This window comes from Xiphophorus couchianus, chromosome 12 (assembly GCF_001444195.1).
Source record: "Xiphophorus couchianus chromosome 12, X_couchianus-1.0, whole genome shotgun sequence".
NCBI lineage: Eukaryota > Metazoa > Chordata > Actinopteri > Cyprinodontiformes > Poeciliidae > Xiphophorus > Xiphophorus couchianus.
Genome location: NC_040239.1, coordinates 21,246,083 through 21,264,232, shown reverse-complemented (window position 1 = coordinate 21,264,232; position 18,150 = coordinate 21,246,083). Strand labels below are relative to the sequence as shown.

At 38.3% G+C, this 18,150-nt stretch overlaps 1 protein-coding gene and 2 long non-coding RNA genes across 19 annotated transcripts in view; 2 read left to right on the top strand and 1 right to left on the bottom strand.

Moving 5' to 3' along the window:
• trpm3 (transient receptor potential cation channel, subfamily M, member 3) overlaps nt 1–18,150 on the top strand; it is a 154,311-nt gene that overhangs the window by 88,777 nt on the left and 47,384 nt on the right. For all 17 annotated transcript variants that reach the window (XR_003597459.1, XM_028032752.1, XM_028032754.1 and 14 more), the window contains exons 7-8: nt 17,398–17,572; nt 17,819–17,942. Coding sequence is in view for 16 of the 17 variants with exons in the window: in XM_028032752.1 (XP_027888553.1) it covers nt 17,398–17,572; nt 17,819–17,942 (299 nt within the window). In the remaining variant the exon portion in view is untranslated. The remainder of the gene's footprint in view (nt 1–17,397; nt 17,573–17,818; nt 17,943–18,150) is intronic.
• Nucleotides 4,027–5,374, bottom strand: LOC114154023 (uncharacterized). Its single transcript, XR_003597461.1, has 2 exons — nt 5,114–5,374; nt 4,027–4,700 (listed from the first exon to the last, which is right to left on the bottom strand). It is a non-coding gene; the product is annotated as an uncharacterized LOC114154023 (long non-coding RNA).
• LOC114154024 (uncharacterized) lies at nt 5,399–6,834 on the top strand. The gene is made up of 2 exons (XR_003597462.1): nt 5,399–6,450; nt 6,765–6,834. It is a non-coding gene; the product is annotated as an uncharacterized LOC114154024 (long non-coding RNA).

Below are 18,150 nucleotides of genomic sequence, written 5' to 3'. Positions count from 1 at the left end.
ACAGTGCCGCACCTCTCAAGTGTGTTATTTATCTGACTGCTTGGTGCAGATCATCATATAAAACATTTGAAAACTATTGTGTGCAACAACTGAGGTAGGAGGGGTTGGGGGTAAGATATGTTCGTGCAGGGAAAAAAAACCCCGTCAAAATGATTAACCTGAACAGCCTGAGTGTTCAACCCTGTGGCAGAGAGATAACAGAGTCAGGAGTTGGTCGGATGTAAGACTTGCTCCAGGTATGGTTCCAGGTTGAGGATGTGCATCGGTGACAACATTTCATGAAGCGTGGAAAGAATTTCAGTTTATGGCCAGTGGTGTGGAAAGTGGTTTCAAAAAATTAACCTTTTTTTCTTTGATTGAAGATACTTAGCATATACTGAACGGCTTTTATATTGTAAAGACCAGTTTTATTTGCACCTCTATTATTTACACCAATGTTTTGTAGCAAGACGGCAGACTAAAAAAAAAGTAAAATTATGAAACTGATGCTTATAAAAGTACTAGTGCCTTTAGACCTTAATTTTGATTTTTAATATTGCAATCACATGTTTATTAGGATCATAAGTGATGAAGGTTGTGCATATTTGTGAACTGGAAGTAAATTTACTCATAGTGTTTTCATATAATTTACAAAGCAAATCTGACAACTGTGCAAGAGAGTTTTATTTATTCTTTGATCTGATACACCTAATTAAAATTTCAATTCAATATATTTTATTGAATTTTGCATGTAGTTTTTATCTAAAGAATCCATTGTTTGAGGGTTTATTTAGCTGTTTTGTGAAGAACTCAGATATATGATGTATTATCTCATAGAGGAATGTTAAGTTTATTGTGTGAAAGTAGAAATAGTACATCTGCAACAGGACAGGTTATCTATCTAAACTGACAGGGTGGGTAAGAAGAGCTGGAAAAGCTGCACAGATCCACAGGTCAGGAAGGAGAATGTATAAACATAAAAACTTTTTGTAGTACACTTTAATCTTGCCTTCTTTGAGTAATAAGAAAATCACTGTTGAGAAATAGCCATTAAAAGTCTTCTTTGGACTTGTAGGCAACTCGGCAAACATTTAATTTAATTTTATCCAGTCAACTTGTGAGAGAATATCACTACACATGTCCATGCAACATCATCACGGTGAGCAGAATTTGCAAGAAGGTACTTCCAAAAGCAGCTGACCCAAACACAACTAAAATGAATCAAACCTGACAGCGTGTACATGTCTCAAGAACACTAATGCATTTACACCTTCTCTGTTTTTTCCTTTTAGTGGGCAAATATTCATTCATAAAGGTCAGGGAGCATTTGCGCTTTGGCTGGTGCATTTGCACTTACATTAAGTTCTTTTCATGTGTGAAAGCTATCTGATTGATCCAAAATGCGTGAAAAATGAGGGCAAACATCTTGATTCACTTGAAGCTTTTTACTACTTTTGGAGCCCTTTACCTACTGTGAACTGTGTGTGAGTGGGGGTTTTTCGACCACACTTTAAATACACACGTACGGCTAAGAAGTTCAGTTAAAATGGATCATAGGTGGAAATCCAAGCATACTTGAAGATATGCTTTGGCTTTATGGTTTACAGTCACTGTTAGGTGCTTTTATCTTTTTGTCCAGAACATTGCACAACATAAACCAAGTTAAAAAATTAAATATCTTATTCATTACTTACATTAGATGGAGAGAACTTATCAGAAATTAATAATATGTACTATGGACATTGTGTTGTCCAGAATTATGAAAACAGAACACCAAGAATAAACTCAAACATCAAAAATCAAGTTAATAAAACATGCTATTGCAATGACTACACAAGCTTGTTATATATATTAGCAGATTTAAAACATGTTGTACTCCGGTGTGAACATAAAATAACTGTGTGTGTGTGTGTGTGTGTAGGGGGGGGTTGCCTTTTCTGTGGTCTTGTTTTCTATAGAGCGAGCATGCTGGGATGAAGGATGTAAAACTGACTGTGTCAGACACCGTCAAGAGGGAGCATGTTTACTTTACCGTCATACCACCATCTTGTTTCATTTCTTTCTGCTCTCAAAGATTCTCTGGCCATCTGGGGATGAAACTATAAAGTGCTTTTAAAAATATATGAGCACCCTAAGTGGAGCGGCTGTGGGAAGAGTAGTCATCTTGCAATCAGAAAGTTTATGGATCGGTTCCAGAAGTTTTTGGTGACTCCAGAGTTTTAGGTACCACCTCTGTACCTACGTGTCTCTGAATTGTGATGTTCATTCCAGAGACAGTTTTTTTTTTTTGACAAATCCTGACATAAACAGGGGGTAGCCTGGCTCAGTCCAAAATAAAATTACACATTTTGAACTATCTCATGTGGAAGAAGGTAATGTTGGGAAAGCTTTTCTTCCTATGTTATTTGTAACAGAGGGCAATATGCAGTAGGATGACTGGATGTTGGTTTATGGCAACACTTTGCCATGCTGCTGAGAAATTACAAACGCAACCAAAACACGTCATATATTTCTATTTCCAATGCCATTAGACAAGCAAAAACACAAAAGCTACAACAATGTCTACAAATTGTTTCCATGATTATTTTTACACAATTTATTTGACACAAAACAAGATACTGTTAGACAAAACGTGCACTTGGAAAAAGATAGATTTTTTTTAGGTTACTTCATCAGACATTCAAATGGTGAAAACATCTTGACTCACACCAATATCTCTGTTTTGTTAGATTCCTTTGGTAAAATTCCTCATCACCATCATAGCGTACAGTCTGTTGGGCCGTTAATACATCTGGGAAATAATATTTCTGAATGCTAAATTTATTGTTGGCAGTCATGGACTGCTGTGTTTAGGCAATCTGTATTCATTGCCACCATGGGAGATGCTAATCATCCACAGAAGCACTTGGCCATAAATTCTGAACACTTTACAAAGAAGCCTTATATATCTGGGGATTGCTTTTGAGAGTGAGACATAAAGAAAGATGAGACCTTCTGTTATCAGATGCAAAACAATAACACCTTGAACAATAATGAGTCAACACAACAACAAAAAGCCGTTGGTACACTGTAAAAAAAAAAAAAGTCATTTTTACGGTAAAATACTGGCAGCTGTGGTTGCCAGAATTTAACCGTTAAAATTACAGTCAGCAATTTTTACAATTGCTGATTCTACAGTAATAAATGGTGTTTTATTCAACCTTTTACTGTAAAAATTGATAGTTCTTACCATTGAAATTGATCAAGTTTTATCCTAAAATTATCAGTAAAACAATATTACAAATACAGTTAGAGCCATTAAATATGAAAGTATTTTGTTGTAAAATTAACAGTCTAAATTATAAAATATGTCACTGAATTCCTGCACAATTACAGGGTTTTGTCTGTATTTTAAACAGTAATTAACCGGCAGCTGTGGTTGCCAGAATTTCACCGTCAAAATTACAGTAAGACATTTTTTACAATTACGATAGATGAGTATTGGTGTTGCTGATTCTACAGTAATAAATTGTTTTTTTAACCTTTTACTGTAAAAATTACTATTATTACCATTATAAAAATGATATTTTGTCCGAAAATTGATATATAAGATGCGGTTCATGCCATGAAATTTGAAAACATTTTACTGTAAATTTAACAGTTTTACCATGCTAACATTTCCCTAAATTACTGTATTAATACATGTTTTGTCTTTATTTTTCAAAGGGAAAAAACTGTAAAAATGTAGGATATTCATCCTTTTCTTTAATGGTAAAAGAGCACCAGTATTGCTGATTTTATGGTTAATTACTGACTTTGAAGCCATAATGTTATATAAAACTAAGAAAAATAAACTTTTTGGCTAAAAATTAACATTGAAACATTAAAGAAATGTTTAGTTAGTGCAAATTGTGAAATTAAAAAGTGCACATTTACTTGGTAAAAGTATCAAATCGATTAGAGCAGCTAAATAATGTGTTACCAGTTTTGTCTAATGGTAAAAACATAGAAAAGTATAAGTAAATTTTACATAAAGTATCCAAAAACCAAACTTTATTGTATTTTTTCCATTTAATGAAAACTTTTTGGGCTGTGCAAACTTCTCACAACCCTGTGAACACTGATTACAAAGAACTTGTAACATCTTCCAAAAAGCAGCAAGCACTTATATTAGTGCAAAAGTTTGAACAGATATGACACAACATTATCACTTCAACCCCGGTGCAGTGTGTTTCAAATGAATAATCCATATCATATGGAATTGGCACATACACAGAAATAAGAACTTTCTAACAAATGTGCTGGGCACCACTGTAACCTTTCTGAAATAGATAACTAAACTGTTCACGTTTGTCAGGTTTTTTGACTTGAAACTTGTAAATCACCACATATTCATTAAGCCGTGACAGTGGTGCAGCATAAAATCTGTGTTATTGTCATCTGCTATATACATATATATAAAAAAAATGTCTAACATAAATTTGCAAAATTTAACATGAAGATGAAAAATGTGAAATCTTACAGTGTAAACCTTAAATACCAAGAAAATGCAGTTTTCAACATACCGCAACATAACAACATTACACATCATATCACATGACTCACAAAGTATGGTCTAAGTCCACTCATGGTCTGCAAGGTCAGCGATGAGCGTGAGGACTCTTGGGTTGACCGCAAAGATCTTCCTCCTCTTGCTATGCTCAACTTTTGTTCCTCTCTCCGGATTAATTGAAAAGAAACACCTTGAAGAAAAGAAATTTTATTGCATTTAATGTTATGTTTATAAATGACTTAACAGAAAGATTTCACAAGATCCAGCTTTGTGGTGGCGGGATTCAGTGGCAGAGCCAGAGGAATATTTAGTGACAGGCTTTTGTGCCTATCCTGCTTCACAAACAGACTGAAGAACTCTTCTGTCTCCATGGCCATAAAAAATATACAATTTAAACACTTCTCAGCAACAGCAAAGAAATGATAAAATATTTTCACAGTTTCTACTGGCATTATTTCTATCATGAATATTTAGATTTAGCAGTTTTTTCCCCTCCATTTCTTTTGTATTTATTATATTTCGGTAACTAGTAACATTCTGATCTATGTTGTGAAAACTTTATCTTGCTGGTAAATATAGACTGTGTGTAAGTATAAGAATTACCTCTGGAGGAACTCCAGTGTTGACCGCAGTCCCACTGGGTAGTGTATATTAAAACAGTAGTAACTGCCAAACATCAGGCAGATGGCACAGGAGAAGGCAGTGATGTGGTCATTGATAATCTTCTGATCAATACTCAACATGAAGCAGTCTGCAGTGAAGCAAGAGGACCCTTTGAATAAAAAACATGAACAAATATATATCACAAAAAGCCCGTGTGAACCATTCAACTACTTTGTCAACTTGGTTCAGACATACCACACACAATAAGGCAGAGTGTTGCTGGCACATCCTCCATCTCAACCTCTTCAGCAAGGCTCGTCTTCTCAACATAGTGGAACATATGCTCTTCCTTCTCACCAAAAAAAGCAAGTAGAAGAAGAATCATCTCCGTACAACCACTGGACTGACCTTTTTCACTTGCTAACTTGAGGAGAGACTCCAGAACTTGTTTTTCTTTCTGAGCAAAAACAGTTTTCAGGAAGTTGACGATGCGCTCCCCCTTTTTGTCCAGATTGGTGAAGAAGGCTTCCATCAGACTGATGCCAGTAAGTTGCTGGAAGTGTTCTGCCATGCCAGTTTCATGGAACAAAAAAGGCCATTCTTGGCATAGCTTCAGGATGCTTGTACCTTTATTGATGTCCTTTCGTTGCGTGTAATAGGTGGACTTGATAAGTTCTTTCACATCTTCTGCAGCATATTTTTTGTCTTTGAACATCTTTTTCATGTCTTCTTTTTTCTTAAGCTGACTCTCTACAGTCTCAGAAAGGGGCAAAAACTTTGGCGCCCAGTTGACACAGCCATACGTGTCTTGAACACTGGCTTTCTGCTCAGCAGGTATCTCATCAGTGTCATTATCTGATTCTGCCTTGCGTTTAGTTATCTTTGGTGTGTCTTGTCGTTTGACATTTTCAATTCTTGCCTGGAGTTGTTTTACCAAGGAATGATAACCAAGTCCAATAACGTCACCATCAATGACATCCTTAAGTGACTTTGGATACCTGCTCACCATCCTTTCTGCTATTTCAGTAGTGTTGCGTTTGGTTGGATTCTTGCAAATCAGCATCATTTCAGAGACAATAATCCTCACCATTTGTCTTCGAAGTCGTGCACTTGGCCTTTTCTGTCGTTCCAAAGTCTGTATCAGCTCTTCTGGAAGCTTCTGCCACGGTATCTGAAAACTGTCAACCCAGGTTGGCAAAACTGGGGAGCAGCTCAGGGAAGGCGATGAAGTAGCAGCAGACGATGGTTGTGAAAGTGAGGCTGCAGATTGAGAGGACTGAACAGACTGTGGAGAGGAGGATGCCCCGCCTGAAGTTGAAGCCATTGAGTCTGGAAAGGTACAACACATGAAATTGAAAAACATTAAGTATATAAGTTTTTGGTAAAGAAAAAAAAAATGTTTATCAAAACAAGATATACACAATATGCTTAAATCTCACAACTGCAATTATTTTGAAATATCTTATCGACTGGTCATATCAAATTAAGTTATACATAAATATATACAAGTACATGTACTTTTTACTGTTACAATTTTTCATCATTTAAATTGTGTTAGTGATATCAAAATTACTTGTGTAAAGTAATGTTAGGGAACTGTTAATGTAGAGTGTTTCCTTTTCTAGCAGACTGTTGTGTGTCCCCTGCACAGGAACTACCAGGTGTAAATGAGAAGCTGTACATTGTTGTCCTTGTCAAATAAACAAACATATGAAATATGATTGAAATGTGTCTTTGTTGACCTTTCATTTTCACTTTTGATCTGTAGTTAGGTGTAAAGCACATGTTTTTATGCAAAGGTTACACAAGACTATATCTCAAAATACTTACTATTTTGGGCCCATGCAGCAACCAGTCTTCTGGCCTGTATGGGCTTCAGCACAGGCAATAAGTCTCCTTCGGTGATATACTGGAAATCATCTGTGGTTGTAGTGCCGAGTTTCTCCAACACATCCTCTAAAGCAGCCAAAACTTCCTGTGAAAGACCAGGAAGCGCTGCTCGAATGGCATCGCGGATGTCCTTTTGTGTATCCATCATATCTGTTGAAATACAGAAAGCTAAAAAAAGGTTGATCTCTGAACCATTAATATCAAGCCTTTACACTGCCAAAACACTATGCTTTAATGGTACAAACCGATTCCCATCTTTTATGTAAGATGATAATGGCCACATGTCAATCAGTTTACTAATGTGTCTGCATTCTAATCTTCTTGTTTCATCCTTTACAAAGTACATGTGGTAGTGTGGAAGAAATTCTCCACGATACACTCTCATCAGAAAATGAAGTGCAGATTCATCCTTCACCAATGTAAAGATGAGTTCACCAAACTCCAGTGACTCATCATTCCTACTGACTACAAATTGGCCCTTCTTGTACGTTATTCCATTATACTGCACATCTGTGGGAGTCATTGTATTGTTTTCAGTGAACCCAAAATGAAGAACTGCACCTTTAACTTCCTCACTGTAAAGTTCTAAATAAAATGGTGAGCCATCTTTTATTTGCAAGGTTGGGAGAGTCACTGTTCCAGCAGAAAGAAAGGCCTGTAACATTTGATGTCTCTCTGAAAGAGTCAAACACAGATTTTTGAAGTTCTTCAGTTGTCTGGCACATCTTTTGAAGTAACTATGTTTGCTCTCGAACCGCATGGTCCAGAGCCTGATGAGTGGACCAAATTTCAGAATCAGCACTGGATAGTGCTGTAAATAATGATGTTTAGGTCTCAGTGCGTTATCTGGAAACAATACCTTCCTGGTTTCCAAATATTCCTGGATGAGAACATTCAAATATGCAACCTGAGGCTTGGAAATTTGCTGAGCACAAATCAGGTCAACAATATCCTTAAGCTGCAATGTTAACTGCCATATATCATCTTGTGAATCCAATTATCACCAATTAACAGAGGCAACAGTCTCAAGAAATTCCAGTTTTGTACTGCTTGTCCACTGAGTTTCAGTGCTTTTGGAGTGACAGCAGGGGCGCAACTCCATATTTTTGAGGTGGATGCGAACATATCTTCGGCGCCCCCCCATATATCGAATGATGACTGAGGCCTGCTCTTGCTTTGAAATATCAGGTGTGCAGTCCAGTTCCACTGCAAAGTACTTAGAGGACTTGATCTTGGCAGATATTTTACTCAAAACACACTCTGATATTGAATCTAAAAATTCATTCTGAGTGCACCATGTCAGATATCCAGTGGTTTGTTTGGAGGCAGCCTTTCTAAGATGCACTGCCAGTGTTACATCATATCGCGCTATGAGCTCAAGGATTCCCAGAAAATTTCCATTTTTAGGATTTCCTAACTGAGAATTTTTCCCCCTTAGTGGCAAGTTTCTCTCTGCAAGGAAAAGTATGCAGTCGATAACTCTAGTCAACACACTTCTCCAGTGTGCTTTTTCAGCTGCCATGGTTTTCTGCAGTTCACTATCAATAGTCTTACCTAGGCGTAAGCGAGATGCCATTTCTTTCCACGTCAGATAAGCATTTATGTGAGAACTACTGGTTTCATGGTGCTTCCGTGTTTTTGAAAGACATCCCCAGTTATTATACCCCTCCACAAGGCATGTGTCAAGAACTTTAGCTTCACCAAAAAGCTTACATGCAAAACAATAGACTCTGTTAGTATTTTTAGAATACAGTAACCAATCTCGTTTAACTTTCTCTCCATTAGACAGTAAACGAAAACAGTATGCTTTGGAAAAACACCTCTTATTCTTCTCTGATCTTGGATATGGACCATCAGAAACTTTCTGTGGGCCATTTACAACCATGTACCTACTGCCTAAATGTGTCCCCCATTTTGTGTGGTAAAGGCCACTCCTTGTTGGATAACAGTTACTGATTGGACATTACATCTGATCTGACTTATCAGATACATCACAACACCACTGTAGTGGTATTGAATAAGACATTTAAACTCAAGTGTCCCCCTGCCAAAAAGGTTGGTAAAATAGGTCACCAACCTTTTTGAGTTTAAGGGCTTTAGTGACTCTGATGACTAATTTGTCTGATACACGCATGAACTTGAACAACTCATCTTTAATTAAAGAATCCATAATATATATGAGTGAAAAAATGCACCCAGGAGGGCTAAGTGTTGGACCATAGCTGGGCACTGCCGCCACAGCAGCTTTAGCTTTCCTGTGTTAATATTTCCTGAGTTTTATTTCGGTCATTCTTACTTAGTGCGCGGTTATGTGTCTGTGATAGGTTTATGTATCAGATATTCATAGAAATACAAAACAAATCGCGTCCCTTAATGGTTTAATAGGGGAGGCAACTTTTAACAGCAAATATGGGACGATTCCGTATTAGGCTAGCTGCTAGCTTTAGCTAACTTGATTATTTACAGCCTTCCTGTCCTGCTAATACACTGACGGTACTTACCTAATATCTTTCAACCACATTGAAAGGCTTTTTTTCATCCCGCCAACATCTTTATCCTTCTCCCTTTTACTTTTTCTGTTTTGCGCCCCGGACAGCTTTTTTTTCTGCCGCTCCATTTTGTCAAGTGCACTATGAGTGGTAGTCTAAAATAAAAAAAAAAATTTAAAAAACACGCCTGCGTACTCTTAGGGGCGCGTGCACAGCCACCTGCATGGGAGGAGCAGAGGGGCGCCTAATCAGTGCTGTTCTCCTGTTAATGATCATTTCATTCTGTTAATTATAGAAAATGCCAACAAGAAAAAAACATTTTTCGAGACGGGGTTTTGGCGCCCCCTCTAGTGCAGCGCCCCTATGCGTTGCATACCCTGCATACCCACTTTTTGCGCCACTGAGTGACAGCACAAGGTTTGGAACAAGCATCTGTTGCTTTGTATTTGAATTGTCTGATGCGCCTATTCAAAATTGTGTATGTCAGCCATTTCTTTTTGACAATCATGTATTTGAGATAAAGGGCAACATCATATGAGAGGACACCCTCGAAGATGTCATGGCCAAGACAAGGGGGCATGCCTGGTGAACAAACATTAAAGTTCTCTAAAGTATTAAACACTGACCTGAACTTAATCCCCTGTACTTCTGTCACATCCTCTCTTTCCAGCTGTTCAGTGGCAGATTGATACGTTTCTGGAGTCCGCTCTGGTCCAATGATAGCTGGATTTTCACTCTGAAATTCAGACTGAGTAATCAGACAATATCTGCAGAAGTACTGAGATGTACTGAAATTTTCCGTAAAACCCCCGACGCAGTGAGAGCCCAAGTTGTCTCCAGCAATGCAATACAGTGCTCCTTTCACAACTGATTCATCTGCCATAGTTATCCCATTCTCCTCTAGTATTTTCAAGTCAGTCAACAGTTCTGAAAAAACTCTGGAATGGCCAAATTCCTTGAAATCCTTCTCTCTACACAACAAGACCAACTGCATATGATCAGTATTTGATCGGACATGGGGTGGCATATTGAGTAGAGAAAAGTAAACAGCCAAGATCTTGTGCTTTTTTTTTGCAGATCCCAATGGGTTCACAACTTCAAATGCATCTTGATAGAGAACCAGCTTGAGACAATTTTGGTTTTCTTGAAAAAATACGTTGGACATAAACACCTTACCATGGTCACAGTCAGAGAGAACATCATCTTTTGAAACGCCATGAGCCATCATTAGGCACTGCCAATATTTGGAATCTAACATACCTTTTAACGTATTTAGCACAGGAACATAGTATGCAAATCTATCTTTTCTGTCCTCATCTTTGCCCAACAACACTTTTTTGGGTTCCCCATATTTGAACATGTCTTTAAAACACCGGGCTCTAGAATAAGCAGTTCTCATCGGCCCTGTGTGGCAAGCTGAGAACAAGTCCGACTGTTTTACTGTGTCACAGATTTTTGCAATGTCTTCATCTGCAAATGACATTTCTTTAAGAAGCAAGTTCAATCTATTTAAAGAGTATGTCTGTCCCAATTCATGTATATTCTGCATCTCTTCTACAATGTTTTGAATGGTAGATGATGGAAGAAGATGCTGTCCCTGTAGTTTTATGTAAAACATACATACATTCCTAAGATACAAGTCACTGAAATTTGGTCCATCCATGACTGTGTCTTCTGCATCTGGCACACTGGAATCTTTTGTGGTAGCACTTGCAGCACTCTGAGTATCTTCATTACTTGTTTCACAAATCCATCCATCCATCCATCTTCTTCCGCTTATCCGAGGTCGGGTCGCGGGGGTAGCAGCTTCAGAAGGGAGGCCCAGACTTCCCTCTCCCCAGCCACTTCTTCCAGCTCCTCCGGGGGAATCCCGAGGCGTTCCCAGGCCAGCCGAGAGACATAGTCCCTCCAGCGTGTCCTGGGTCTTCCCCGGGGCCTCCTCCCGGTGGGACGTGCCCGGAACACCTCACCAGGGAGGCGTCCAGGAGGCATCCTGACCAGATGCCCAAGCCACCTCAACTGGCTCCTCTCGATGTGAAGGAGCAGCGGCTCTACTCTGAGTCCCTCCCGGATGACTGAGCTTCTCACCCTATCTCTAAGGGAGAGCCCAGCCACCCTACGGAGAAAACCCATTTCGGCCGCTTGTATCCGCGATCTCGTTCTTTCGGTCATGACCCAAAGCTCATGACCATAGATGAGGGTTTCACAAATCACATTTTCCAAATAATTTTTATGTTTCCTGGAGATGTGAGAGGTAAAGGAAGATTTTACACGAAACACAGAGGTGCACCCTTTCACAGGGCAAGTTACTTGGCGCCCCTCTACTATATGCTCCTTCAAGTGAACAACCAAAGCTTTTATCCCTTCACACTCCCATTTACAAAGTGGAACTGTGCATTTTAATTTTGTCAAACTTGTGTCCAGAGCAACTGTTGGCATGCTATTATGATGACGATAGAAGTGTGCTTTTAATGCTGCATAACCAGTACACACCTGCTTGCAACCGGCTGCAACACACTTGAACATACGCCTGGGTTCGTTGCGATGCAGTTTGCAATGGAGAACAAAGGCTTTAACAGATTTAACTGTTTCTGCACACAGGTTGCATGAATACATCTTAAATATATTACTTCGATGGATAGCTTACAGCAATGGCGATACAAAACAGATGTAAGCAATAGCTTTGTGGAGAGGCTAACTTTCCACAACTTCTTTTTCTCCTCGTTTCCCCTGAAATTTCTTTTCAACCAACCGAATGCAATTCAAACTATTTGTTTTCTGAAAATTTCCGCAATATTTCCTTACCTGAGAAAGAGAGCCGATCAGATGGAGAAGGTTGGATGATGAAGTCTCTGCACAATCTGAGCGGAATAGCTGGACAAAAACGCGAACCACCGAGTGCGACGGGTCCTCAAATGCAGCGCGCTGATTGGTCCGTTCAAATCCACAGCTTCCAAAGTACCGCCAGAACTCCACTTCGCCTGTCCGCGCGGGCCAGGTGCAGGGGCCCTGTTAATGGCCCCCTGTTGGGCCATTAATTAAGACTGACTACAGGCTGCCTGCCAGGTCTACAGGCAGGAAACTTGACTTACATGACTTTTGTTAAACCGAATAAATTATATTACAATATAGACTACAAATATCTCTAAAACATTTTCTGTGACTGAGTACAGATTATTTTAATTTATTTGTTAATGAAAAAAAAAATCTAATATTGGCAACAAGATAATTTACAGTACAGAACAGTACAGGAAAGATATTTAATTTCCATAATTCCATTCAAAAAGTCAAACTTTAATAGATTCCAGATTCAGGACCCACAACTTAAGACGATTGCAAGTATTTGTTTATTTTTACATAATTTGGGCTATCAGGAGAATTAAATGCAAATTTGTTTTCATTTCCACAACAGTATGCATATTGACAGTTTTGAACTGTATACTTTAGATTAATTAAATGTAAAAAATTACGATATACACTGCTAGAAAAATTATAGTATATTTTTGTAATTGCCACAGCAGTATGCATATTGAACAGTTTCGAACTGTATACTTTATAATTATTGAATGCAAAAACTACGGTATACATTGCTAGAAAAATTACGGTATGTTTCTGTAATTGTCACAACAGTATGCATTTTTAACAGCTACTAACTGTATTACTTAAGAAGGATGAGTGCAAAAACTACAGTATGTACTACTAGAAAAATTACAGCATATTACTGTTAAAAGTATTACAAGATTTTTTTTTAACAGCAGGGCAATGTAAATTTTCTGAAGAAAAACAGTAAAAATTACATTTTTTCCTAATTATCTTATTTACGGTAATTACTTGTTAAAGAAACAGTCTAAAACTGATTTCCAATTTACGGTTTTAAATTTTCATGGTTTACTTTATTTAACTGTAAAATTTACGGATATTTTTTTACAGTGTAGCTTCATACCATAACTAGATTAGCTGTTTTACAATTACGCACCTTAGCCATTCTAGAGGAAATAGGGAGATGTTGGGTGAGATGATGAGACATGGCTGTTTGAAATGTTTTATCTCTTTATCTTTTAGGCCATTCATTTGCTGCTTATCTTCTGTTTGAAAACACATTGGTATTTAGTTTCAGGGAGATCTCAGGCCAACAAAACAAATTAAAGACCCCTAAACTAAATTTTTTTTATCTTGTCAAGCCTAAAAAATAATAATCACATAAACAAGAAATATTTTTGAAATAAACAAATTGGCAGCTCTTCCTACAAACCAATCTGACCAAATATTCAGTTCACAGGAACTTTACAATAGATGTCCATCCCTTTACAACAAACAATTGTTGCCATGGGGCCACATGGTCCAGCAGTGCATTCCTTTGTGTCTGCTGCTGATTGATGATTGGCTTGAATATCTTTGTGTCACAACCAATTACTAAGTAGGAGGATCCTAGTGCAGAACATCGTATATGTCACTTCACAAAAAACATCCTTATCCGGGACGTAACGCTTCATCGTTGCATATTTATTAGTCTGTAAATGTGGGAGAGTTACTGTAAAAACAAATAATTAATTCAATGTCAAAGGGTTTTGTTGGTTGTGAGATAGTGATGTCAATACTGCATAAACATATAGAGCTTTTAGTAGTAATTCTGTGTTAAAAGGTTTCTTTATCTTCAGGATGGGGTCTCACAAGGAAAATTTTAATCTTGGGAGGGGCTGATGTGGAAAAATTACAATAAGGTTACACCTGCTAGTTTTATTGCTATATGTTGATTCTAAGTTCTTTATAGTCCCACCAAGATAAAGCTATTTGGGTTACATGTACAACATTGGATGTTGTTTTTCCTAGCTGCATGGTATCCAGTTGTTTCCCATGCTTTGGATCCCTTATCCCTTTTATATAAACTCCTGTGTTGTCTCTGCCTGGCAGAGCTTTTCATCCAGACTTGCTTCATTATTGATTGTCCTACGAGCTCTCTGAGTTGTGCACAATTCATGAATAAACCTGATTGAGTGATTTTACCTGAACAGTGTTTGGAAATAGTTTTTTTTCCCCACGACAGGGCCAAGGTAGAATATCCAACCAAATCTTTTCTACAAAACAAATCTGACAACTGGTATCAGTTTCTCACTGTTGTGAGTGAAATCCAACCAGATAAGTGAAGCTTTATGGGCAGAGACGATCAGTATATGATCCTTTTTTACCGCAGTAATATCTAATGGCAACCTGTGTCTGCCCATGTAAGGCAAGAATTTAACTTGAAGAAAATTTAGTTTCACAATCTATGACCTTTTCAGAAATCAGTCATTTACAAGCCAACCAGAAAATAGTCTCACTGGACTCTTTGTGCTTTCCAGATATGAGAACTTACTATAATTGGTTTGTTTTTCTGTCAATCAATCAAACTTGCTTTTGACTCCAATGCCTCAAGAGTGTCTTTGAAAATATTGCTAAGCACAAACAGTTTTGACTTAGAGCAAGATTTAATTCGTAACCAGTTTGTTTTTTACTCTGAATTATTTCCTGAGGATGTTAAGTTATAAAGCAAATGAGATTTGGAAAACAGTTTAATGCTCTTTTTTTTAGAGCAGAACAATGCTTGAGAGATGAGCAGCTGGCACTCGGTGAATCAGGTTCAGTCAAGTTTGAGAAGTGTGGCAATATGGCTCACAAAAACACAATCATTCGCTATTCTGTGTTTTTCTGATATCATTTAATGGAAATGTCTAATGTGCTACATAGATAATTAAATTATGAAGCTTGAGGTTATTAATTAAAAGGTGGCGTCAACTGACAGTATTTCAGAAGCTTTAAATTGAGTGTTTTTCAGTATTTGTATGACTGCAAATTTGCTCATGTCTGCGTGTGTGGGGGTGCTTGTGCGTGTGTGTGTGTTCGGGTGCATACAGGCAGAGTCTCCTTTTCCCAATTAGCCATGACACAGCTGTGCTTTCTCCTCCTCATCTGCTCCTCAGTGGGTTTCAGTTGAACAAAAATCCACTTTAGTTACTACAACATTGCCTCCAAAGCTCCAAAGTCATCAATATCAATGTTTGATCTCGCACAGCTGCAACCTCACATGCAAACACGTATGCAGGAAAGAATAGGAAAAGCAGACATCCAAAGAAAATGGAAAATCGATTTTTTGGAAAACGCAAGTCACCACTTTGCCGCTCTTTCACATTCTGCCCTGTTGATGTACGGCTGTGTGATGTGGCATGGCACAGTGACGCGGTACCTCTTTGAAGTAGGCAAGACCCCTAAAATATTCTCCTTATGTAACTGTCCCTGTTGCAAGGCCACACAAAGCTGTGTGAGGCGCTGCACATTCGTGGGTGCAATCCCGAAAAGGAGCGCTTGCATGCCCAAGTGTGTGCATACAGTAGGCATGAATTTGTGCGCTGGTGCTGCCTCTCTTCTGTGAATTATGCAGACAAGGACGAGAGTGCATAAGGGAAAGATGAGGCAGTTACATGACTTTTGAATTAAAAGAGACAAACCAGCAACATAAAACACAAGCACATGTGAAGCAGAAAGGGGTAGAGTGGAGTCAAATGTGGATGGATGTGGAGGGGAAAATTTTATAAGAAAATGGAAGGAGCAAGATTTTGGGGATATGGCCTGAAGAAGTGAACCCACTGAGTCCCTTGAAGGGAGTGACAGAAATACACCTAATTGTTTGCATGCCTTTTGGGACTTTCACTGGGGTAATGACAATTCAACTACAGACAGGAGGTTAAAGTTAGGAACAGCTTTCGGCAAAACCCTTTATATCTAAATTTTACATGTTTTTAATACGCTAAGTTTTAATTTAACTCATGAATTTATTATTTTCTGTGTCCTTGAAACATTATTTTCAGCTATGTAAAGCTTTGACGTGTACTTACGGATTCAAGCCAGTTTTGATTTATCTTAAAAAGGTATTATTTGAGATGTTCTAATGAAACATTAATAGCTTTCTGAGCAGATATTATATCTTACATTCAGAAGTGGTTAAACAGAGATCAGCAAAGTTATAATTCACTTTATACAATATATGCATGTTTGGGGAGGTATTTGCTCCAAAACACCTGATGAGTTTTAATGTTGTAGTTTAGGTAGATATATAATAAGAGGAAAGAATAAATAATGAGTGATCTCACACAGCTCAGTGAGCTCTTACACACACACTGTGGAGATTAAATCACACAGCATAGTAAGATCCTACTGATGCCAGGACCTGTCAGCTTTCAGCACACCTTTATGACACTGCACCACCTCATTAAGTAAGTAAGGATGTAAACCAAGTTACAGCTCGTGTTATGGTTATGTGCTGGAAGTTACAAAAAAAACAACAGGGTTTATAGAATGCTTTTAGCTGGGAGACATTCAGGTAACAACTCTGCTGCTTGAGGGAAGTCGTGTTATTTCAGTGGATGGCCCTTCACTGTCTCAGGATGGAATGTGTTCAGACTGCTAAACTAATGCAGAAGAAGAAATGGTTCCAAAGGGGATCTGAGTTCTCTCAGTTCACAGCTGCATTTAGTGCTTTCCAACATGATCCAACTGGACACTTGGACATTACACTTGGACTGTTCACACTTGGAACTATTGTCCAAGTGTCTGTGAGTATTTTCTATTAAAAATATTGCTAATACAACAAAAATGTGTATTATTGTTGTTACATACACTATATGGACTCTTTATGGAAGAATACGACAAAGTGTTTCTGAAAAACTTTCTACTGTAATGAGAGTGTTTTGATAGAATAAATGATTTTTTTTAATCGTGTTGCTCATAAATTATTAGGTTTTTCTAAAAATTGGTTCAGTCTGGCAGAAGTAGTGACATCTTTCTATTTTTATCTTCGTATTCCCCCATATGCGTTTCTGTCTGTTCTTCTTTTCCTAAAATTACTCCTCACCTCTCGCCTCTCCTGTGCAGGGATCGGCCAGGGCGTACCAGTGGTGGCTCTTATCGTGGAGGGAGGCCCTAATGTGATCTCCATTGTGCTGGAGTACCTCAGGGACACTCCGCCAGTCCCTGTGGTGGTGTGTGATGGCAGCGGGAGAGCCTCAGACATCTTGGCCTTTGGACACAAATACTCAGAGGAGGGAGGGTATGCACTCACATTTGCACATATTACAGTAATATAAGAACAAATAGTTAGAAATTCACCTACCACAGCTACAACAGCTTCCTATATTTAGTTTGTTTAACATCTCACCTTGGACCCGAGAGTCCCAGTCTACCTTGGTTTTATTTAGCAACAATTAAATTTAATATTCTTGTTTTCCTCAAGCTATCGATCTGACTTTGTTCCTTCACATTTTTCCTCTTCTCCTACTCCTTCCTCTCTTTGCAGCATAATTAATGAGTCTCTTAGAGACCAGCTGCTGGTGACCATCCAGAAGACCTTCACATACAGCCGCACACAGGCCCAACATCTGTTCATCATCCTCATGGAGTGCATGAAGAAAAAGGAACTGGTTAGTCATTTTCCTTTCCACTTGGGCTCTTTATATGTGGCTACATGCAAAACCCAGCTCATTATAGACACAATTACAGCACCTCAGCGCATACATATTCATGCCTGCAGATGCAGTTAAACCAGTTAAACGGGCTGTGCTTAAATGGAATAATAAACCACAAAGTCTGACACACATCAGGCCATCACGCACATCATTAACTTGCAAA